This window comes from Mastigoproctus giganteus, chromosome 9 (assembly GCF_048544385.1).
Source record: "Mastigoproctus giganteus isolate SK-2022 chromosome 9, ASM4854438v1, whole genome shotgun sequence".
Classification (NCBI taxonomy): Eukaryota; Metazoa; Arthropoda; class Arachnida; order Uropygi; family Thelyphonidae; genus Mastigoproctus; species Mastigoproctus giganteus.
Genome location: NC_143583.1, coordinates 102,769,874 through 102,791,687, shown reverse-complemented (window position 1 = coordinate 102,791,687; position 21,814 = coordinate 102,769,874). Strand labels below are relative to the sequence as shown.

The 21,814-nt window shown below is 38.7% G+C and overlaps 1 protein-coding gene across 1 annotated transcript in view; it reads left to right on the top strand.

Moving 5' to 3' along the window:
* Positions 1-634: 634 nt before the first annotated feature.
* Sirt6 (sirtuin 6) overlaps positions 635-21,814 on the top strand; it is a 105,642-nt gene continuing 84,462 nt past the window's right edge. The window contains exons 1-2 of the mRNA XM_090380750.1: positions 635-700; positions 16,881-17,008. Coding sequence (XP_090236876.1) covers positions 635-700; positions 16,881-17,008 — 194 coding nt within the window. The remainder of the gene's footprint in view (positions 701-16,880; positions 17,009-21,814) is intronic.

Sequence of the window (21,814 nt, the reverse complement as noted above, 5' to 3'; positions counted from 1 at the left end):
GAATATCAACAGTTGAACCATGGATATCAAGTGGAACAATCAGATTCATCCCCTTCCTTTTAGAGTTTATATAAGTAAAGAAATCCTTGCTGTTTTTCTTAACATCTTTTGCCAAGGATTTCTCGTAATCTGCCTTCGCCTGCCTAACCTCCTTTATGACCTGATTACAGACTAGCTTATATCTGCCATAGGCTTCTGAGTCGCTTCTGGGTAACTCGGGAATTTTTTTGGCTAATGCAGCCTAAGCCTCTGGCTTCCTTGCACCATATGGCTAAATAATAATAATAACCATTTAGACATCGATAGGCGCAACATGGTGTGGCTACCTTTGCGCCATATATTTCGAATAACAACAACATCAAATGGTAGGCATGCGCGATGAGACGTTAAGACTGAATTTCTATGGTAACGCAGGAAACGGAGAGGCCATTATTTTTGGGTGTTTGAAGCTGATTATCTGTTCTGACTGATTTAATTTTATTATTCTTTTTATCCATTGGAAACCGCAACTTTTTAGACATTTTCAAATGTGTTATATTTAGTTAGTTATGTTCTAACGTAAGAATCAGGACTGTTTAAGACTAACAGCGACCGTGATTTTTAATTAAGTTTTTTTTTTTTTTTTTTTTTTAAAATGTCATGTACTTACGCCGAAGGTCTCTCGGATTATGAAAATAAAGGAATTTGTGGGGTACCGGAGGTAGGCAAGTTATAAAACTTGTGTAAACTTATATATATACATTATCCCAAAGTGATTTTAGGGTAATAATGTACAGGAATGGTTTGTCCTTTACAGAATAATGGTTGTTGATTTGCGCTGACGGGCATGTAATTGACGGCGCATTTATAAATTTTTGGACAGTAGTAGTAGTGGCATGTGATGCAAGAAAGCAAGTGTATGAGCTTATGCAGCATCAGCCAAAAAAAAAAAAAAAAAAAAAAAATCACACCATTCCCTCCAAATGCCTGTCCAGTTCCTCCTCAAATTTATTTAACCTATCAACTTCCACAATGACAGATGGAAGTTTGCTCAGCAATTAACCTCCCGCTGGCTAAAGGCAAATTTCGGCACATCTATTCTACATCTGTCTTTTCTTAATTTGAATTTATGCCCCCTTAGGTTCGTAATCTGAACACGTGGAAGGATCCCATCAGAATTCGGCGTGCTCAACCCATTCAAGGCCTTATACACCTCAATCAGATCACCGCGCAGGTGCCTAGTCTCAGCCATTGCAATTTGCAGAACTTAAGCCTCTCTAGGTAAGAGGAACCCTTCATTCCCCTCACCAATCTTGTTGCCCTTCTCTGCACCCTCAAGCAAAACTCATATCTGGTGACTATGGGCTTGGCAAACCCAGTCCTGAGCTGGATATCATCATTCTTCTCTTTCTTTGTGATGCCTTTCTACTTCTCTCTCTCTCTCACACACACACACACACACACACGGGGGGTAATTCGGGAATTTTTTTTTATTTGGCTGGTGCAGCGTAAGCCTCAGGCTTCCTTGCACACACACACACACACGGGGGGGTAATTCGGGAATTTTTTTTTATTTGGCTGGTGCAGCGTAAGCCTCAGGCTTCCTTGCACCATATGGCTAATATAATAATAATATATTTACGTCCTTCCTAAAATGAGGCCTCTAGACCTGTACGAGTACTCAAGGCGTGGCCTGACCATTGCCTTATACAGAGGGACAATCATCTTTTCCATGCTAGCAAAATTCCTATATATCATTGACAAAACCCCATGACCTGCCCTGGCATTGCTCAGAAAACTTCATATCTGACTGCACAATTACTCCCAGGTCGTTTTCATTTTCTACCACCTTAAGTGTAGTACCACACAGTTGGTATGTTTCTCTTTTTTTTTTTTTTTTTGTTGTTGGCACATTGGCTTCTGTGACCATAATTATTATTATTATTATTATTATTAGCTATATGGTGCAAGGAAGCCTGAGGCTTATGCAGCACCAGCCAAAAAAAAAAAATTACTGAATTACCCCAAAAGAGAGAGAGAGAGAGAGAGAGAGAGTCAAAAGGGAATCACCAAGAAAAAGAAGAATGATGATATCCAGCTCAGGACCCTGGGTGTGCCAAGCCCATACTCACCAGATGTGAGCCCCCGGGGTTAATGCACCTCCCAAAGTTTTTTTTACATTTTACTCTGATCCAAGCCCGAGGCGGGATTCAAACCTGCGACCTTTGGGTTGCCAGGCAGGCACTTTACCCACCTGGCTAGCCCGGTCGGCTATGTTTCTCTGGGGTTACTTTTGCCCATATGCAATACTTTGCATTTGTCAAGGTTAAACTTCAGTTGCCACTTCTTAGCCTATCTGCTCAAATTATCTAGATCCTGTTGCAGTAGCACACTGCCAATTACTGTCTTTAACAACCCTGCCAACCTTTGTATCATCTGCAAACTTCGACACTAAGGCTGATATACCTTCATCGATATCATTGATAAATATACAAAACAACAGAGGACCCAACACCGAACCCTGTGGGACTCCACTAATAACAATAGTCCACGAAGAGCAGCACTCATTGATTACCACCCTCTGTCTTCTCCCACTCAACCATCCTTTTATCCATTGTAGCAACTTACCCTTAATACCATTCTGCTCCAATTTGTACAATAGTCTTCCATGCGCAACAGTATCAAAAGCTTTCCTGAAATCCAAATATATGATATCAAAATGATTTTTTGCATCCAGTTCCTTTGTAACCACATCATAATATCCTATCAAATTTGTCAGACAAGACTTTCCCTTAACAAACCCATGCTGTGTCTGAATTATTGCTGCAGCCTTGTCTAGATGATCCTGCAATGCATCTTTAACCAGTGACTCCATTATTTTAACCGGAACAGAAGTCAAACTAACCGGTCTGTAATTACTCATGTCACCCTTCGATACCTCTTTGTGAATTGGGAATACATTTGCACATCTCCAGTCTGTGGGGACCTCTCCTGAGTCCAAGGATGCTCTCATAATTATGGCTAAGGGTTTGCTTAGTTGCTTTGCCGCCTCCTTTAATACAACCGGATAGATCCCATCCACCCCACGTGCCTTTCTTATGTTTAACTTCAACAATTTCTCCTCCACTTTGCTTTCAGTTATTACAAAATCATTAAGCACCCTGCTTTAATTTGATAACCTTCTGCCATTTTCAAACCTTAATAACTCCTCATGTGCGAATATAGATGAAATACTCATTCAGTTTGTTTGCTATCTGAGCAGCATCATCAACAGGGAACCATCGATATCAAGTGGACCAATTAGATTCATCCCCTTTTAGAGTTTATATAAGTAAAGAAATCCTTGCTGTTTTTCTTACCATATTTTGCCAAAGATTTCTCATAACGTGCCTTCGCCTGCCTAACCTCCTTTGTGACCTGATTACAGACTAGCTTATATCTGCCATAGGCTTCCGAGTCGCTTGATAATTTATATGCATCCCATGCATTTTTCTTCTCTGTCACGAGTCTCATTAGTTCATTTGATAACCATTTAGGCCTAAACCTTGAACAATATTTCTTAATAGGTGTGAAACGTTTAGTAGCATCCACGAGTAATTCCTTAAATGCTTCGACGATATATCCGTTCAAGAATCCCTAGGAAATGAAATAAAAACAAATTTCAGGCAAAAAATAAAAAAAAAATCCATCCATCCATCTCATATGGGGTGCGTAGTATAATTATTATTAGTATTATTATGCTGTATTTATGGGCCAGTGACTTGCCTTCGCAAAATATACACTACGACCATAATGTCATATAGAATTTTCTATATGATATATGATATGATATTATTATTATTAGCTATATGGTGCAAGGAAGTCTGAGGCTTATGCTGCACCAGCCAAAAAAAATTCCTGAGTTACCCTGAGAGAGAGAGAGAAAAAGAAAATGAGAGAGTAAGTCAAAAGTAGAAGGGAATCACCAAAAAAGAGAAGAATGATGATATCCAGCTCAGGACCCAGGATGTGCCAAGCCCATACTCACCAGATGTGAGCTCCTGTGGTTATTATTAGCCATATTATTAGTCATAATAATATGTCTGCACAGAGGAGAAACTATAAATTCTTTCTCCACCACTAGATTTCAGAATGGCATCCCGTATGATCTTTAACAACCATACTGATCCGGCCACTGGGTTCCTTTAAACCCATGGGGGTGGGGGTGCAGTAGCAGACTTGTCAGTATGGTATTTTTCCACTGCATGTGTGCCATGTGTATTTTTCAGTAGGTTTAATTGTTGGATGATGTACATAAAATTTTTTTGCCAATGGGTTATTAATCTTGTTCCAGAATACTGTTATTATTACTGTACTATTACTACTATTATACAGAATGCTACTATTATTATTATTAGCTATATCGTGCAAGGAAGCTTGAGGCTTATGCTGCAACAGCCAAAAAACAAAAAAAATTCCCTAGTTACCCTGAGAGAGAAAATTAGAAGGGAATCACCAAGAAAGAGAAGAATGATGATATCCAGCTCAGGATCCTGGGTGTGCCAAGCCCATACTTACCAGATGTGAATCCCCCGGGGTTAAATAGATGTTCACACAACCTGTTAGTAACAAACTTGCTCATGTTATGAAATAATTATTTCGAGTTCAAAGTGTTTAAAATAGTGCTGTAAGAACTTTTATGGCTTTGAGATAAAATCTTTTCTCACGCACCGCATTGAAGGAAATTAAAAAAAAAAACTGTCTATATAACAGCGCTATATTTCTCTTTAATTTTTATGGCTTTTTGAGATGTTAATCGTAATAATATTGACTTATGCTCTTTTTCATTGAAAAAGAGCATAAGTCAATGTCAGGGTGTCCCCAAATTTCCTTTGCAAAAAAAAAAAAATGTTATAGTGTAAATAAGATGCATGATATAAACCTGAACCCACTTCTAAGTGGATGATATTTTAAAATTTTTAGTATTAATATTAGTAGCAGAAAATGATGCAAGAAAGCAAGCTTATACAGCATTATCTAGAAAAAAAAAAAAAAAAAAAAAAAAAAAACACTTCCCACATCACCCTGTCCATCTCTTCTAATAATTTGTCTAATTTCTCCTTAAATTTATTCAAACTACTCACTTCTGCAACACCAGATAGTAGTGTGTTCCAGTAATCAACTACCATCTGAAAGCAAATTTCTGCATATCTATCCTGCAACCACCTTCCTCAATTTAAATTTGTGCTCCCTTGTGGGTGTTGTATGGGCAAGGGTATGAATGCCATCAACATCTAGTTTGCTCAATCCATTCAAAGCTTTAAACACCTGAGTCAAATCTCTTTGCAAGTTCCTAGTTTCCAGATGCTGCAATTTGCAGAACTGACGTCTTTCTTGGTAACAGTACCCTTTTGTTCCCTTCACTAATCTTGTTACTCATTCTGCATTCATTCCAGCTGATCCATATCCTTTGTAAAATGAGGCTTCCAAGACCAGTATACAGTACCCAAGAGATTTTGGCCTTTCCATTGCCTTATCATCAGAGTAATTCAGCCAGTTTACACTGCTTAGAGAACGTATATCTAACTGCACAATTACCACTGATCTTTTTCATTTTTCACAAACCGGTGTAGTACCACAGAGTTGGCATGTTAATCTGGATTACTGCTACCCATATATCCATATGTGGTACCTTGGATTTGTCTGTGTTAAATTTCATTTGCCATTTCTCAGCCCATCTGTCTAATTTTTCTTGACCTTGTTGCAGTAACACACCCTGATTAATACCATTAACCACCCTGCCAACCTTTGTATTATCTGCAAACTTAAGACATTAAGCCTGATATGTCTTCATCAGTATCATTAATAAATATTGAAAACAACAGTAGGTTCAGAACTCTGATCCTTGGAGATTCCACTAATAACATTAATCCCAGAAGAGCAGTGCCCATTTATAATCACTGTCTTCTCCAACTGAACTATTAATTTATTCATAGACCTTAGGGTCCTGTTATCCCTAAGGTATTTCACTTTAGGTAAAATTGGCAAGTGAATCTTTTAGTCCTCATAATGGAATAAGCAGATGACCTGAAAACTAGGCAATAGTCATTATTAGCCATATTATTAGTCATAATAATATGTCTGTACAGAGGAGAAACTATAAATCCTTTTCCCACCACTAGATTTCAGAATGGCATCCCATATGATCTTTAACAACCATACTGATCCGGCCACTGGGTTTGAAAGGAACCCAGTTTGCCAACCTGTTTTCAGCCTTCTCCTTTACAGTTGTGCTCTACCAGCTACAAAAAAAAGAAGTTTGGAACAGCTTATGAGAAAAGTGGCTAACAAGGTTTGGAGCGAAATCTCCAAAGGAGAAATCACAAAAAAAAAAAAAAAAAAGTACTGCACATCACATTTGTGAACCAGTAAACAAAAGCATGGTTTTCACCAATCCTTTCTAATCTCCTTGTTGATTGGACATACAGTTGGTCGTCGACTTACGACCGACTTCTGTTCTGACTGACAGGTCGTAAGTCGATCTGGTCGTATGTCGGCCATATATTTATTAACAGTATTTTTTAACCTTTCTAATCTTTTTATCATCTTTATAATTTATTTTTATAATATTTTAAATTTTTATCATCTTTTATTTTTCATTTTAAATACAGTAATGTTTTCATCTTTTATTTAGCGATACTGTACATACCTTCGTTTCTACGCCTAGTCGCGGCCGGTCGTAAGTCGATGACCAAGTGTAGGTCTTTCAATGCAAAATTGGCAGAGCTTGAACTTAGTGATGACTCTCACTGCACATGTGGTGGAATCCAAATGTGGGGCCATAAGGACTCTGTCCACCATGCTGGTCCTGCAGGCCTTGCAGACTTCCCAAAAATGATGTATGATCTTTCTTTCTCAGTCACGTCATGCCTGTCTTACTGGTTGCCTATGTATACATACATATATATAATATTTATATGTGTATATATATAATACATACATACATACATTACTGGTTGCTTAGGGCAGGGGCATTGCAACCAAATTGTCTTGCAATATATGCTGTGTGCCTTAAGCTACCAGGATGGTGTGCATATCAAAGTGCCATAATTTCATTATGCCTCTTTTGGCTAGAAGTGCTGCAGTTGGGACCAAGCTGTACTGCCAACCTGTTTGCAGCCTTCTCCTTTACAGTTGTGCTCTACCAGCTGCAAATAAAGAAGATAACCAGCTGGCAGATCAAAATGAAAGAAGGCAAACAGCAGCTGTGTAAATGGAGAAAACAAGTCAAACAAATGAAATATGTGAGGTTTGAAAGAAAGAATGCGGCAGGATGGAAAGGTTGGATGCATACCACATGATGTCACTTGCCATCAGCAAGACCAGTAGTATTGATGAACAATGAAAGAATATAACTAAAAGTAAACTGGGTATAAATGGATCATATGGATGACTCATGGTTATTATTATTATTAGTACTGGCAAATGATGCAGTATATCTCTACAGAATATAGTTTGATAAATCACTGATGGAGAAGAGTGTGGGCTTCATTGGTAACCTGTTTACGCTGCTCATAAAAAATTCATATCTGCCTAAATCATAAATCCCAGATTTTTTTTCTTCTTCCACTGTTTTAATTTAATTCCACAAGTATATCAGTTATTTTGGGTTTACAATTTCTCAAAGGCAAGCCCTTGCATTTTGCAGCATTAAAACATAGCTACCACTTTTCTGATCATCCTTTGAAGCCTGTTAAAGTCATCCTGAGGGAGTGCTGTTTGGCACTGATTATTAACAACTCTTCCAATCATTACATCATCTGCAAATTTTGACCCTCATGCCCTCTATCCCTTTAATGTTGTTAATGAAAATCAAAAACAACAGTGGTCCGAGAACTGATCCTTGGGGAACTCACTTCTGATGTTACACCAATCTGAAGAATATCTGTTAATCACAACCTTCTGATTTCTGTCCTCCAGCGACTCTGCGAACCATCTTAGAATCTTACCAGTAATCCCAACAGTTTCAGTTTATACAGTACTTTTCATGAGTGACTGAGTCAAATGCCTTGCTAAAATCTAACTAAACTGTACTGAAATTGTTCCTCTACATCCATCTCATGAGTAACTGTGTTAAAATAGCTGGGTTAATTAAATATGATTTTCCTGTAACAAACCATGTTGTGTGTCTTTCAGAATTCCATTTCTATTTAAATGTCCTAGGATTGCACTTGTAATCACTGCCTCCAAGATTTTCCGTTTCCCCCAAAGTCAGACTAACAAATCTGCAATTATTAACATTACTCTTAGAACCACCTTTATGTACTGGATGTACGTTGGCACTTCTCTAATCCAAAGGAATTGCTTCAGAGTCCAACAATACCGTCATAATCAACCTCAGTAGTTCAATGCACTCTCTGGCCATCTCTCTCTCAAAATTACTGGACATGTGTTATCAGTTCCAGGAGCCGTACTTGCCTTCAGGCTCAAAAACCTTTTTAGTAAACAGTCATCTGGATTGTAATTTCAAAATCATTCAATTTAGTAAAAAAAAAACTAAAACATTAATTTTTTTTATAATTGAAACAAAAAAGGGAACATTATTATTATTTTTAGCCAAATGGTGAAAGGAAGCCTGAGGCTTATGCTGCACCAGCCAAAAAAAATTCCCACATTACCCCAAGAGAGAGAGAGAGAGAGAGAGATTGACAGAAGTAGAAAGGAATCGCCAAGAGCCAAGAAAGAGAAGAATCATGATATCCAGCTCAGGACCCTGGGTGTGCCAAGCCCATACTCACCAGTGTGAGCCCTGGGGTTATATGCCACAGTTTGACAAAGATGCCATGTGAGCATCTTTGTCAAATTGAGTGCACGAGTGACAGAAGGTTAATAACGTAATGCAGAAAAATTCAGTCAGTTTCTTGAATGTAATAACAAAGTTTGCTAAGTTTAGTTTTTGCTGCTATTTGTTATTATTATTATTATTAGCGTATGGTGCAAGGAAGCTTGAGGCTTACGCTGCACCAGCCAAGAAAAAATTCTCGAGTTACCCTGAGAGAGAGAGAGAGAGAGAGAGAGAGAGAGAGAGAATGATGATATCCAGCTCAGGACCCTTAGTTTGCCAAGCCCATACTCACCAGATGTGAGCCCCTATAGTAGAACAAAAAAACAATAGGCAGCTCAAAAGGTCATTATATTACACAACAGTTGTATGGGTGGAAAGCAAAGTGAGTCACCTTGAACTGCCTATTTTTTTCTCCCTACTGTCATGCATTGGGCACGCAGTGATTAGTTAGCATTAGCATTAGTAGAGGCATATGATGCAAGAAAGCAAGCTTATGCAGCATCACCCAAAAAAAAAAAAAACCACTTCCATTTCACCCCTCCGTTCGTTCGAAATACCTGTCCAGCTGAGCCTTAAATTTATTTAGGCTATCAACTTCCACAACAAGGGATGGAAGTCTGTTCCACCAGCAAACTACCCGCTGGCTAAAGGCAAATTTCTGCACATCTATCCTACCTCTGTCTTTCCTTAATCTGAATTTATGCCCTCTCAGGTGATTATTCTGAGCAAGAGGAAGAATCCCATCAGCATTGAGCATGCTCAAACCATTCAAGGCTTTATACACCTCTATCAGATCACCTCTATGGTGCCTAGTTTCCAGACACTGTAATTTGCAAAACTAAAGCCTTTCTTCGTAAGAGCAACCCTTAGTTCCATTCACTAATCTTGTTGCCCTTCTCTGTACTCGTTCCAGCAGCTCTACATCCTTCTTGAAATGAGGCCTCCAGACCTATATACAGTACTCAAGGTGTGGCCTGACCATTACCTTATACGAGGGAATTAATCACCTCCTTATCCCTGCTAGAAAAATTCCTGTATATCATTGACAAGACACCATGAGCTACCCTTGCAGCCCGTCTGCACTGCTCAGAGAATTTCATATCTGCCTGCACAACCAACCCCAAGTCCCTTTCATTCTCTACCACTGTCAGTGTAGTACCACAGAGTTGATACGTTGCTCTGGGGTTGCTGTTTCCCATGTGTAGTACTTTACATTTGTCAATGTTAAACTTCATTTGCCACCTCTCAGCCCATCTGCTCAACCTTTCCAAATCCTGTTGCAGCAGCATAGTGTCAGTAGTGTCCTTGACAACCCTGCCAACCTTTGTATCGTCTGCAAACTTGGACATTAAGCTTGATATACCATCATCAATATCATTTATAAATACAGAAAACAATAATGGACCCAACACTGAACCCTGAGGGACACCACTAATAAAATTAGTCCACGATGAGCAGTGTCCATTGATTACCACTCTCTGTCTTCTCCCACTTAACCATTCCTTTATCGACAGCAGCAGTTTGTCTCCAATGCCACACTGCTCCAATTTGTGCAGCAGTCTTCCATGTGCAACAGTATCAAAAGCCTTTCTAAGATCCAAATATATAATAACAGAGTTATTCCCTGCATCCAGTTCTTTTGTGACTGCATCATAGTATCCAATCAATTGGTCAGGCAAGACTTTCCCTTAACAAAACCATGCTGTGTCTGAGCTATAACTGAAGTCTTGTCAAGATGATCCTGCAGTGCTTCTTTAACCAGTGCCTCCATTAATTTTATGGAACAGAAGTTAAACTCACAGGTCTATAATTACTTGTGTCAGCCTTTGGTCCTCCTTTGTGAATTGGGGGTCACATTTTCACTTCTCCAGTCTATGGGTACCTCCCCTGAGTCCATGGAAGCTCTCATAATAATGGCTAAGGGTTTGCTTACTTCCTTTGCTGCCTCCTTTAATATAACTGGATAGATCCCATCCACCCCAGGTGCCTTTCTTGTGTTTATCTTCAACAATTTCTCCTCCACTTTACTCTCAGTTATTACAAGATTCTCTAGCTTACTGCCAGAGTTGAATACACCTCTGGCATTCCCCTCGCTGAATAACTCCTCATGTGTGAATGTCGATGCAAAATATTCATTTAGTTTGTTAGCTACCTGAGCAGGATCATCAACAGTTGAACCATCGGTATCAAGTGAACCAATCTGATTCATCCCCTTCCTTCTAGAGTTTACATAAGTAAAGAACTCTTTGCTGTTTTACTTTGCATCCTTTGCCAAAGATTCCTCATAATCTGCCTTCGCCTGCCTAACCTCCATTGTAACTTGGTTACAGACCAGCTTATATCTATCATAGGCTTCTGTGTCACATGTTAATTTATATGTATTCCATGCATTTTTCTTCTCTGCCATATGTCTCATTAGTTCATCTGACATCCATTTAGGCCTAAACCTTGAACAATATTTCTTAGTTGGTATATAAAGCCTAGTAGCTTCCAAGATAAGTTCTTTGAATGCTTCCCATTTTGAATTTGCTGTTGGTAACATCATCAGTTGATCCCATTGTATAGAATTTAAATACTGTCTCAGACCATCATAGTCGCCTTTATGAAAACAAAAACCCTTCCCTTTACACCTGATGGTAGTTACCTCTTTGAGTAAATCCCACTTCAGCACACTGTGATCACTGCCACCTAGTGGTTCCTTTATCTGCAGATTTTTACTGCATGAAGAATCACTACTGATAATCAGATCAAGATTATTACTCCCTCTAGTTGCCTCCCAAACATGCTGATGTAGAAAACAGTCATCCAATAAATCCACAAAAGCCTTGCTAGTGTGTGAGTGACCAACCCACAAATTCCCGTCAATATCTGGGAAATTAAAATTCCCCATTATAAGACTATCTCTGATTTACTGGCCCACTCTATTTCCCTGTACATTTTCTTATTATATTCATCAGAGTCATTAGGCCTACAGCACACTCCTACTCTCAGTTTTGTTCTCCCAGTGCTTATGTCACACCAAACTGACTCGACACTGCACTGTCCAGCGATGTCGACTGGCTTCACTTCCTTGGATTTTATGTGTTTCTTAATTAAAAGCATAACCCCCTCCTCCCTTCTTATCCTGTCTGTCATTTCTGTACACATTGTACTCCCCAAATTCCAGTTCTGCATTCCTTATATCTGTGTGACACCATGTCTCTGATATCCCGACAGTATCTGCCTTTGATGTTTTGAGCAATACCTCAAATTCATCAAATTTATTTACCAAACTCCTAGCATTGGTGTACATGCAAGTATACATGCACCTGTTCCTATTCTTAGCTACCCTAACACAACCCATATGTTTACTTGTACCGGAATGACTCCCAGCAGTCTCTGAAATATCCTGCATCTTGTTTTCCAGGCTGCTGCTCATTCCAATAGAAGCAGTGCAAGAATCACTTTCAACTCTGCCAGTGGCTACTGTTAATCTATTGGTCCTTGTATCCCCCCAAGCTAGCAGTTTTCCTGCGATGTCCGGAGCGCTACTGTCGGCCATTGAAAATCCGAGGGAGAGAGTGTGATTTTCGTGCCGGACCGTACCCATATCCGTACCAATAGTTATATTAGTAGGAATAACCTTGGTTTTATGCAATTAAATATATTGTTTATGCACATCAGTAATTTACTGTTTGTGGACATGCTTGACCATGAATATTTTCAGTTATGCCCATATTGGGTATTTTCTCTCTCTCTCTCTCTCTCTCTGTTTGAGTTTCCTGGCCCAATATAACCGTAGTTGTTTTTGCGCCATTAAAACCGAAATCAAATCAAATCAAATCTCTCTGTTTGCTTTCAGCTGTTCTAAAACAGTGTCATCCTGGTCAATAGCTTATGCAAGTTCTGTATCACTAGCCACATATCTGTTTGCAAGAGCAGTGGTACATTACAAAGTTTACTGAATAAGAGATAGCCAGCAGGATTTAAATTGTATTGATTAGGCAGTGGTCTTAATTCTTATAGCAGAACAGACTTTCTTTTGTAAGTTTGCTGAGGCATTGCACTACTTTCAAATAGATGGCCTTGCCAAAAGGCTATAAAGGTTACAAATCTTAAAAAGAGAGAAATGTTGCCCTTTTTTGCATGGATTCTTAAGCACAAAGTTGATATGAGTGCAATATTGCTTTCTTAATATTTGTGGATTTTCAAATGTTGATTTCTTTTTGCTGATTTCTCAGAACGTTTCACATTTTAAAGAATTCTGGATTGTTACGTGCTGGATTTTACAAATTTATTGTGTGTACAAATCCATGTATGAATGTAGTATTCATTTTTGAATATGAGTTTATTATTAGAAAAGGGTCCTCGGGTGTCAGGATTAGACGTAATAAGAAAATATTGTTTCTGCTGACTTTAAAGAGTTCATTAAAATAAATGATGATGCAAAATTAGAAATTAAAAATAAATTATAAATACAGTATGTACAAGAATTTAAAATCACTGACTATGTACAATAAATAAAATGGGAATAAAATAAAAAGTACATTTAAAATATAAAATAAAACAACCAAATAAAAGCACTGAAAAATACATGCATTGTATATGAGACAAGAAGCTTTCAAGGTGGCAGGCCTCTTCTTTAGCTTGATGAAGATCAATGACAGTGAACTAAATATGTATTACAAAAGAAAATCCCATGCATGTGCAAGCAATCAATGCACGTGCATCAAGTGTAGTAGGGAAAAGGAAAAAGTAAAAAAAAGAAGGGAAGAGGAGTAAAAGAAATAGAAGACATTAACCGTCAGACTTAGTATTGCTGTTGTAATGTGTAGCAGCTGTATTGTTAACTTGCCACCTCCCATCATGATGTAAAATGGCAGCCTCCATAATAGTGTGGAGAAGGTTCCCATCATTATGATTAATGGTGGGACCTGCTGTTGCTATATGGAAGCCCTCTAACCAACGGAGATGCTATGTATCACAAGCATAATCCAGAATGTCAATGTTAGACTGGGAGTCATAATTAAAGTGCTGCTCACTTCAGTAATGCTCAGCTCAAAAGATTTCCATCTTTTCCGTTAGGCACATTAGGGTCTAGTGTTTAGAGTCGACAGAGTTTTTATGGCCTGTGAAAAACGGACCAGAAAATAGAATTCCACAATTTTATTCCAACAATGAAATTCTACAAACAAACTTTTAAACACAGATGTGCAAATGGGGATCTAAGGGTGACACAAGTAATTACAGACCAGTTAGTTTAACTTCTGTTCCGGGTAAAATAATGGAGTCACTGGTTAAAGATGCATTGCAGGATCATCTAGACAAGACTGCAGCAATAATTCAGACACAGCATGGGTTTGTTAAGGGAAAGTCTTGTCTGACAAATTTGATTGGATACTATGATGTGGTTACAAAGGAACTGGATGCAAAAAATAATTTTGATATCATATACTTGGATTTCAGGAAAGCTTTTTACACTGTTGCACATGGAAGACTATTGTACAAACTGGAGCAGTATGGTATTAAGAGTAAGTTTCTACAATGGATAAAAGGGTGGTTGAGTGGGAGAAGACAGAGTGGTAATCAATGGACGCTGCTCTTTGTGGACTAATGTTATTACTGGAGTCCCCCAGGGTTCATTGTTGGGCCCACTGTTGTTTTGTATATTTATCAATAATGATGAAGGCATATCAGGCTTAATGTTGAAGTTTGCAGATGATACCAAGGTAGGCAGGGTTGTTAATGACAGTAATGGCAGTGTGCTACTGCAACAGGATCTAGAAAATTTGGGCAGATGGGCTGAGACGTGGCAACTAAAGTTTAACATTGACAAATGCAAAGCACTACATATGGGTAGAAGTAACCCCAGAGAAACGTACTAACTGTGTGGTACTACACTTAGGGTGGTAGAAAATGAAAAAGATCTGGGAGTAATTGTGCAGTCAGATATGAAGTTTTCTGAGCAATGCAGACAGGCTGCCAGAGCTGGTCATGGGGGTTTCTGTATATCGTGTCAGTGATATACAGGAATTTTGCTAGTAGGGAAAAGGAGGTGATTATCCCTTTGTGATTATCTCATAAGGCAATGGTCAAGTTTGCAGATGATACAAAGGTTGGCAGGGTTATTAATGATAGTAAAGACAGTATGCTGCTGCAACAGGATCTAGAAAAGTTAGGAAGATGGGCTGAGAAGTGGCAACTGAAGTTTAATATTGACAAATGCAAAGTACTGCATATGGGTAGTAGCAACCCAAGAGGAATGTATCAACTGTGTGGTACTACACTCAGGGAGGTGGAGAATGAAAAAGACCTGGGGGTAATTGTGCATTCAGATATGAAGTTCTCTGAGCAGTGCAGACAGGCTGCCAGCAGGTCATGGAGTTTTGTCAATGATATATAGGAATTTTGCTAGCAGCGACAAGGAGGTGTTATACCTTTGTATAAGGCAGTGGTCATGCCACACTTTGAGTACTGCATAGAGGTCTGGAGGCCTCATTTTAGGAAGGATGTAGAGCTGCTAGAACGACTACAGAGAAGGGAAACAAGATTGGTGAGAGGAACAATGGGGTGCACTTATGAAGAAAGGCTTAAGTTCTGTAATTTGCAGAATCTGGAAACTAGGCGCCTGCGAGGTGATCTGATTGCAGTTTATAAGGCCTTGAATGGTTTGAGCGGGCTCAACGCGGCTGGTATACTTCCACTTGCCGAGATTAAGAACCTGAGGGGACAAGATTCAAATTGAGTAAAGTCAGTTGTAGAATAGATGTGCAGAAGTTTGCCCACACATTGAGTTTTGATGAACAGATAGTGAAGCACATGTGTTGAGCTCAGTTCTTGCCCTGGCCACCTACTTTACACCCAGAGTACAAGAAGTAGGCTTTTTTTATGGCTAGAGTTAGGGGATGCTTTCTTGAAGCTAACGTGACTTCTCCACATACATAACAGAAGTCACCCAGACTATTCACAGAATTATGGAACATATTAATCTTATATGATACAAATACTGCACAAAAAGTAGGAACCTCACAGAGAACAACTGTTAACTGAAAACAAATCACCCAGTACCTAGCTGTATTTGAGGATTACTGCAACAGAGTTGATGATGTATTCGAGGTGGTGACAACTTATCACGTGATGTAGAGCGAGGCGACAGTTGCTGATCACATTGATAAAAGCATGGTAGTACTGAAACTGTGGTGTTGCCATGCATTTTTCCAAGAGCCGTAGTTAATAATGTAGCATAACTGGCTAATATGAGACCCCAGCTGTAATTCGAAAACAAGAGCGAATCGACAAATTTTAATGTAATTTTCGTGTTTGGCAGCATGAAATCAGTCAAGATTGGGTATTTTACGTGTTGACCAGTGTAATGTAGCTATTATAGTGGGATCACTGCTGACCCAAACGCACACCAAATACAACATAAGTTGATTTAAACAGAAAAACAATGAACAATCCTTAAAATCTTACCTGGAATGGAGATTATATGGAGTTGCATGAATTTTAGTTTTACACATGCAGTGAACACACCTGGCCAGTTATGTTTGTTTGATAAAGTCAAATTGAAAATTAAAAATCAAATCAATTATAAATCTAGTACAGATCAAATGAAGTCAAATGGAAAATTAATATTTATTAAACAAAAATAAAATGTTAAATGAGCTGAAGCCATTTTTGTAGCATTTAAATTTTCTACCATTTGTTGCATGACTAATACGGAAGGTTATTGTTTTGTCAGTGCATATCAAGGAGCATGTCCATTTAGCGAGAGAGCAGTAAATAGTACAAAACAACTGTCATGGTGGGGCACTAAATTAAAAATAAAAGGCAATAATACTTTTCATAATGGAAGTCTTTCATTTGTAGTTGTAATATTGAAGCAGCTTATTGCAATGACATGACATATATAAGACCATTTCTGGGTACAAAATTGTTTGCTTTTAGTGTATTGTAGGAGAGGAATGCAAGGCCAACTATTATCATTTTCATGAAGTAATTAGAATCTTGAAATTATATATAAATAAAATTAATCTTGAATCTTTTTGTATTCAATTTAATATAAAGATATGAAGCTTTTTTTTTTTTTTAAATTTAGAAACACGATAGACCTGAAGATGTAACAATGAAATTGACTTCGGTAGTAGAAATGATAAGGCATGCCAAATGTGTTGTGGTCCATACTGGTGCAGGTATTAGCACAGCTGCAGGAATTCCTGATTTTAGGTAACTTTCTGTGAGAATATTCTCAATATTTTTATTATAAATCTTTTTATATTGTACACTGTGTGAACACATCTGTCTATTTCTCACTTGTATAAGATAAAGGACTAACTTATAGTAGAAGTTGCCTGATGTAATTTATAAAATTATTTGTCTTTTATTGGAACAATATAAAATTTTGTTCTCTCTCTCTCTCTCGCACGCGCACACACACACACACACACACACACACACACACACACACACACTTAGTTCAATTGTCCTTCCATGTCATATAGAAAAGAAATGAGTTGAAATCCCATCTAGATGGGAGGAACTTTTATGGACTTGCACCCTGGCTGAATTAATTGGGCAAGAATTGCAAGGCTTTTTCTCCTAAAAGCTCTGGATTTTCATGCACAAAATATGCTAGTATCTTTTATGGACTAATTTTCATACCGTGGCTGAATTAGTTAGGCAAGAACTGCAGAGCCTTTCCCCTGGAAACTGGTTTTTCCTATCCAAAATATGCCATCAAAGGAATTAAAATGAAGGATCCATCAAGCATTCAGCTGCCAAACTCAATACTAGAGCCTATGCTTTTGCATTAGGCAGCTTGGTGGATCACCAAGAACAGAAGTTTCTACAGGATGTAGCGATTGTTCGTGACTCTGCTGTCAAGGAAACAAGAAATGGGACATTTTGCAAAATGAATAGGTGTGATAGAATCAGTGTATGTCTGCCAGGAGCAAAAATTAATATTATAGAATGCTTATCTTTAAAGGATAAATAATAATTGAATATCCAGCTTGTTAACTGGATGGATGGGGTAACAGATAAGAACTCTTAATACCTTAAGAGTTCTTATCTGTTACCCCAACTGGACATATTATCTAGATGTTCTGGGGGCAAAGACGTTTCACGTGAGCGGGTAGCTAATATCAGGGAAGAGAGCCTAAAAAACTTCAAGGGTTGTGTTAGGGTTGTTAAATATACAAGAACAGTAAATCTTAATTGTTTATACAGTAACGTTAGAAGTGTCGTCAATAAAATGAGCGAATTCGAACTGCTGGTTAAAACAAGTAACGCGGACATAATAGGGCTTACAGAGACGTGGTGCCACCCGGAAATTGGGGATGATGAGTTTCAGTATGGCTTGTATAATGTATTTAGGAAGGATAGGTTAGATAGAAGGGGTGGTGGGGTAATGCTTCTTATCAGAAGCAGCCTGAGTGCAACGATAGCTTTCCCGGATTCAGACATTTCACATGCTAGTATAGAGTCTGTATGGTGTGAGATAGTTGGAAACAAAGGTATAATGTGAGTAGGAGTAATCTACAGACCAGGTGATTGTGAAGATTATGACAAAAGCCTCTACATGCAAATGGAATGGGCAAGTAAGCGTCAGTGCCTTATTATGGGTGATTTCTTTTAGAGAGGGCGCTGACTCTCTTTAGAAAATACAGCTGCAAGTTACAGGCTCCGAAAAAAATGATAAGTTTTTGCTTTTTATTTACATAATTGTTATTTTATATTGTACTTAATACGTAGTCTTATAGTTCTAATTACGCTGGTTATTTTTATTTGTATAAACAGTTTTGGTAGATATACGTAATAATTTATAAAACCGTTATTTCATTCGAATATTGCAGGCATTTTTTTTGTATATAGTGATAGGGAATTCAAATTTTTAATTGAGGTAGTTAGATAGCTCTAACGTATAATTATAGAAACAGTAATACGCGTCACTATTTCTATTAGATAGCGTAGTATTGACATTTAATTTAATTTAATTTATTGATCTTATTAATTTAAAATATCATGCCCCAAACTAGAGCAGCAAAGCAACGGGCACAAAGCAGCAGGAGTGCTGTGACTCTGGGAAGAACTGCGGGGGCCGGTTCTCCAACGCATCACAGCCTAAAAAAATGTGCAACTTGTGAAATGTTTGCCGAACTATCTGGAACGGAACATGATATTGCCATGGGGGATGTCTTTGTGTGTGTGCGATGTAAGGAGTGTAAGGAAATCAGGCGACAACTCAGCGTTGTTATGGGCCTATATGAGAGTTTGAAGGACAGGGTGGATGCCCTCGAAAGATCTAAATTGAGGGGCCCATCAGGCTCTCAGCTGCCCACATCAACGCCAGAGCTTGATGGAATGGAATGGAATGGGCAGCGGACAGCTGAACGCAAGACAGCGGCAACCCCCAAGGCGGATTGCGCTGGTCCCAAAGGAACTAGTAGTTGTTGGTGACTCTATTGTCAGGGAAATATATTGTGTAAAAAGGATAGGTGGAACAGGACCAGGGTATGTCTGCCAGGGGCAAAGGTTGATGACGTTATAGAGCAGATATCATCTTTTAAGGGCACAAAAGGTGATATAGTTGTACACGTTGGCACTAATGATATTAAGAGTAGGAGACCGGCAGAATTACTTAACAAGTACAGGTCACTGTTGAAAAAAAGCTGTGATGTAGGGTTGAATTTGAAAGTGTCTGCAATTCTGCCCAGACACGATAGGAGGGAGTATATGATGAGAGCCTTGTCGATCAATTCGGCCCTGGAAAGATTGTGCAAGGCTCAAGGGGTAGAATTTTTTTCAGCCTGGACTGTACTTGTTAACAGGAGAGATTGCTTCTACAGGGATGGGATACACTTAAATAGAAAGGGTGCAAGAATATTTGCTGATGCTATCGAGGCAGTGTAAGGTGGGTCAGAAAACTGATAGCTTGGGGGGATACAAGGACTAATAGTTTAACAGTAGCTGTAGGCAGAGGTGAAGGTGATTCTTGCACAACTTCTATTAGAATAAGTAGCGACCTGGAGCAACTAGTGTTGGGGGTTTCAGGGATGGATGTCAGTCATCGTGAAACAGGTGGGTATATGGGATGTGTTAGAGTGGCTGGGAATAGGAATAGGTGCATGTATACTTGCATGTATACCAATGCTAGAAGTATAGTAATTAAATTTGATGAATTTGAAGTGTTGGTCAAGACATCAAAGGCGGATATTGTTGGGATTTCAGAGACGTGGTGTCACCCAGATATAAGGAATGCCGAACTGGAATTTGGGTAGTACAATGTGTACAGAAAGGATAGACAGGATAGGAAGGGAGGAGGTGTTATGCTGTTAATAAAGAAAAATATAAAATCAAAAGAAGTGCATCCAGTTGATATAGATGAAAAGTGCACTGTTGAGTCAGTTTGGTGTGACATAAGCACTGCGAAAGCAAAAATAAGAGTAGGAATGTGTTATAGGCCTAATGACTCGAATGAGTACAATGAACAATTGTACAGAGAAATAGAGTGGGCTAGTAAATCGGAATGTCTTATAATGGGGGATTTTAACTTCCCAGATATTGACTGGAACTTGTGGGTTGGTCACTCACACACTAGTCAGACTTTTGTGGATTTATTGGATTATTGTTTTCTGCAGCAGCATGTTCGAGAGGCAACCAGAGAAAGTAATACTCTTGATCTGGTTATCAGCAGTGATCATTCATGTATTAGGAATTTGCAGATTAAAGAACCACTAGGTGGCAGTGATCACAGTGTACTGACGTGGGATTTACTTAAAGATTTTATTACCATTAGGGGTAAAGGAAAGGGTTTTTGCTTCCGTAAAGGCGAGTACAGTGGTCTCCGACAGTTTTTAAATTCTGTACAGTGGGATCAACTGATGATGTTACCAACAGTAAATTCTAAGTGGGAAGCATTCAAGGAATTAATCGTGGAAGCTACTAAAAAGTTTCATGCCTATTAAGAAATATTGTTCAAGGTTTAGGCCTAAATGGTTGTCAAATGAACTAATGAGACTCGTAACAGAGAAGAAAAATGCATGGGATGCATATAAATTATCAAGCGACTCAGAAGCCTATGGCAGATATAAGTTAATCTGTAATCAGGTCACAAAGGAGGTTCGGCAGGCGAAGGCAGATTACGAGAAATCCTTGGCAAAAGATGCTAAGAAAAACAGCAAGGATTTCTTTACTTATGTAAACTCTAAAAGGAAGGGGATGAATCTGATTGGTCCACTTGACATCGATGGTTCGACGGTTGATGATCCTGCTCAGGTAGCTAACAAATTAAATGAATATTTTGCATCTACCTTCACACATGAGGAATTATTAAGGTTTGAAAATGGCAGAAGGTTATCAAATTGTAGCAGGGTGCTTAATGATCTTGTAATAACTGAGAGCAAAGAGGAAGAGAAATTGTTGAAGTTAAACGTAAGAAAAGCACCTGGGGTGGATGGGATCTATCCAGTTATATTAAAGGAGGCGGCAAAGCAACTAAGCAAACCCTTAGCCATAATTATGAGAGCGTCCTTGGACTCAGGGGAGGTTCCCACGGACTGGAGATGTGCAAATGTATCCCCAATTCACAAAGGGGGATCGAAGGGTGACACGAGTAATTACAGACCAGTTAGTTTAACTTCTGTTCCGGGTAAAATAATGGAGTCGCTGGTTAAAGATGCATTGCAAGATCATCTAGACAAGACTGCAGCAATAATTCAGACACAGCATGGATTTGTTAAGGGAAAGTCTTGTCTGACAAATTTGATAGGATATTATGATGTAGTTACAAAGGAACTGGATGCAAAAAACAATTTTGATATCATATATTTGGATTTCAGGAAAGCTTTTGACACTGTTGCGCATGGAAGACTATTGTACAAATTGGAGCAGAATGGTATTAAGGGTAAGTTGCTACAATGGATAAAAGGATGGTTAAGTGCGAGAAGACAGAGGGTGGTAATCAATGGGTGCTGCTCTTCTTGGACTAATGTTATTAGTGGAGTCCCACAGGGTTCGGTGTTAGGTCCACTG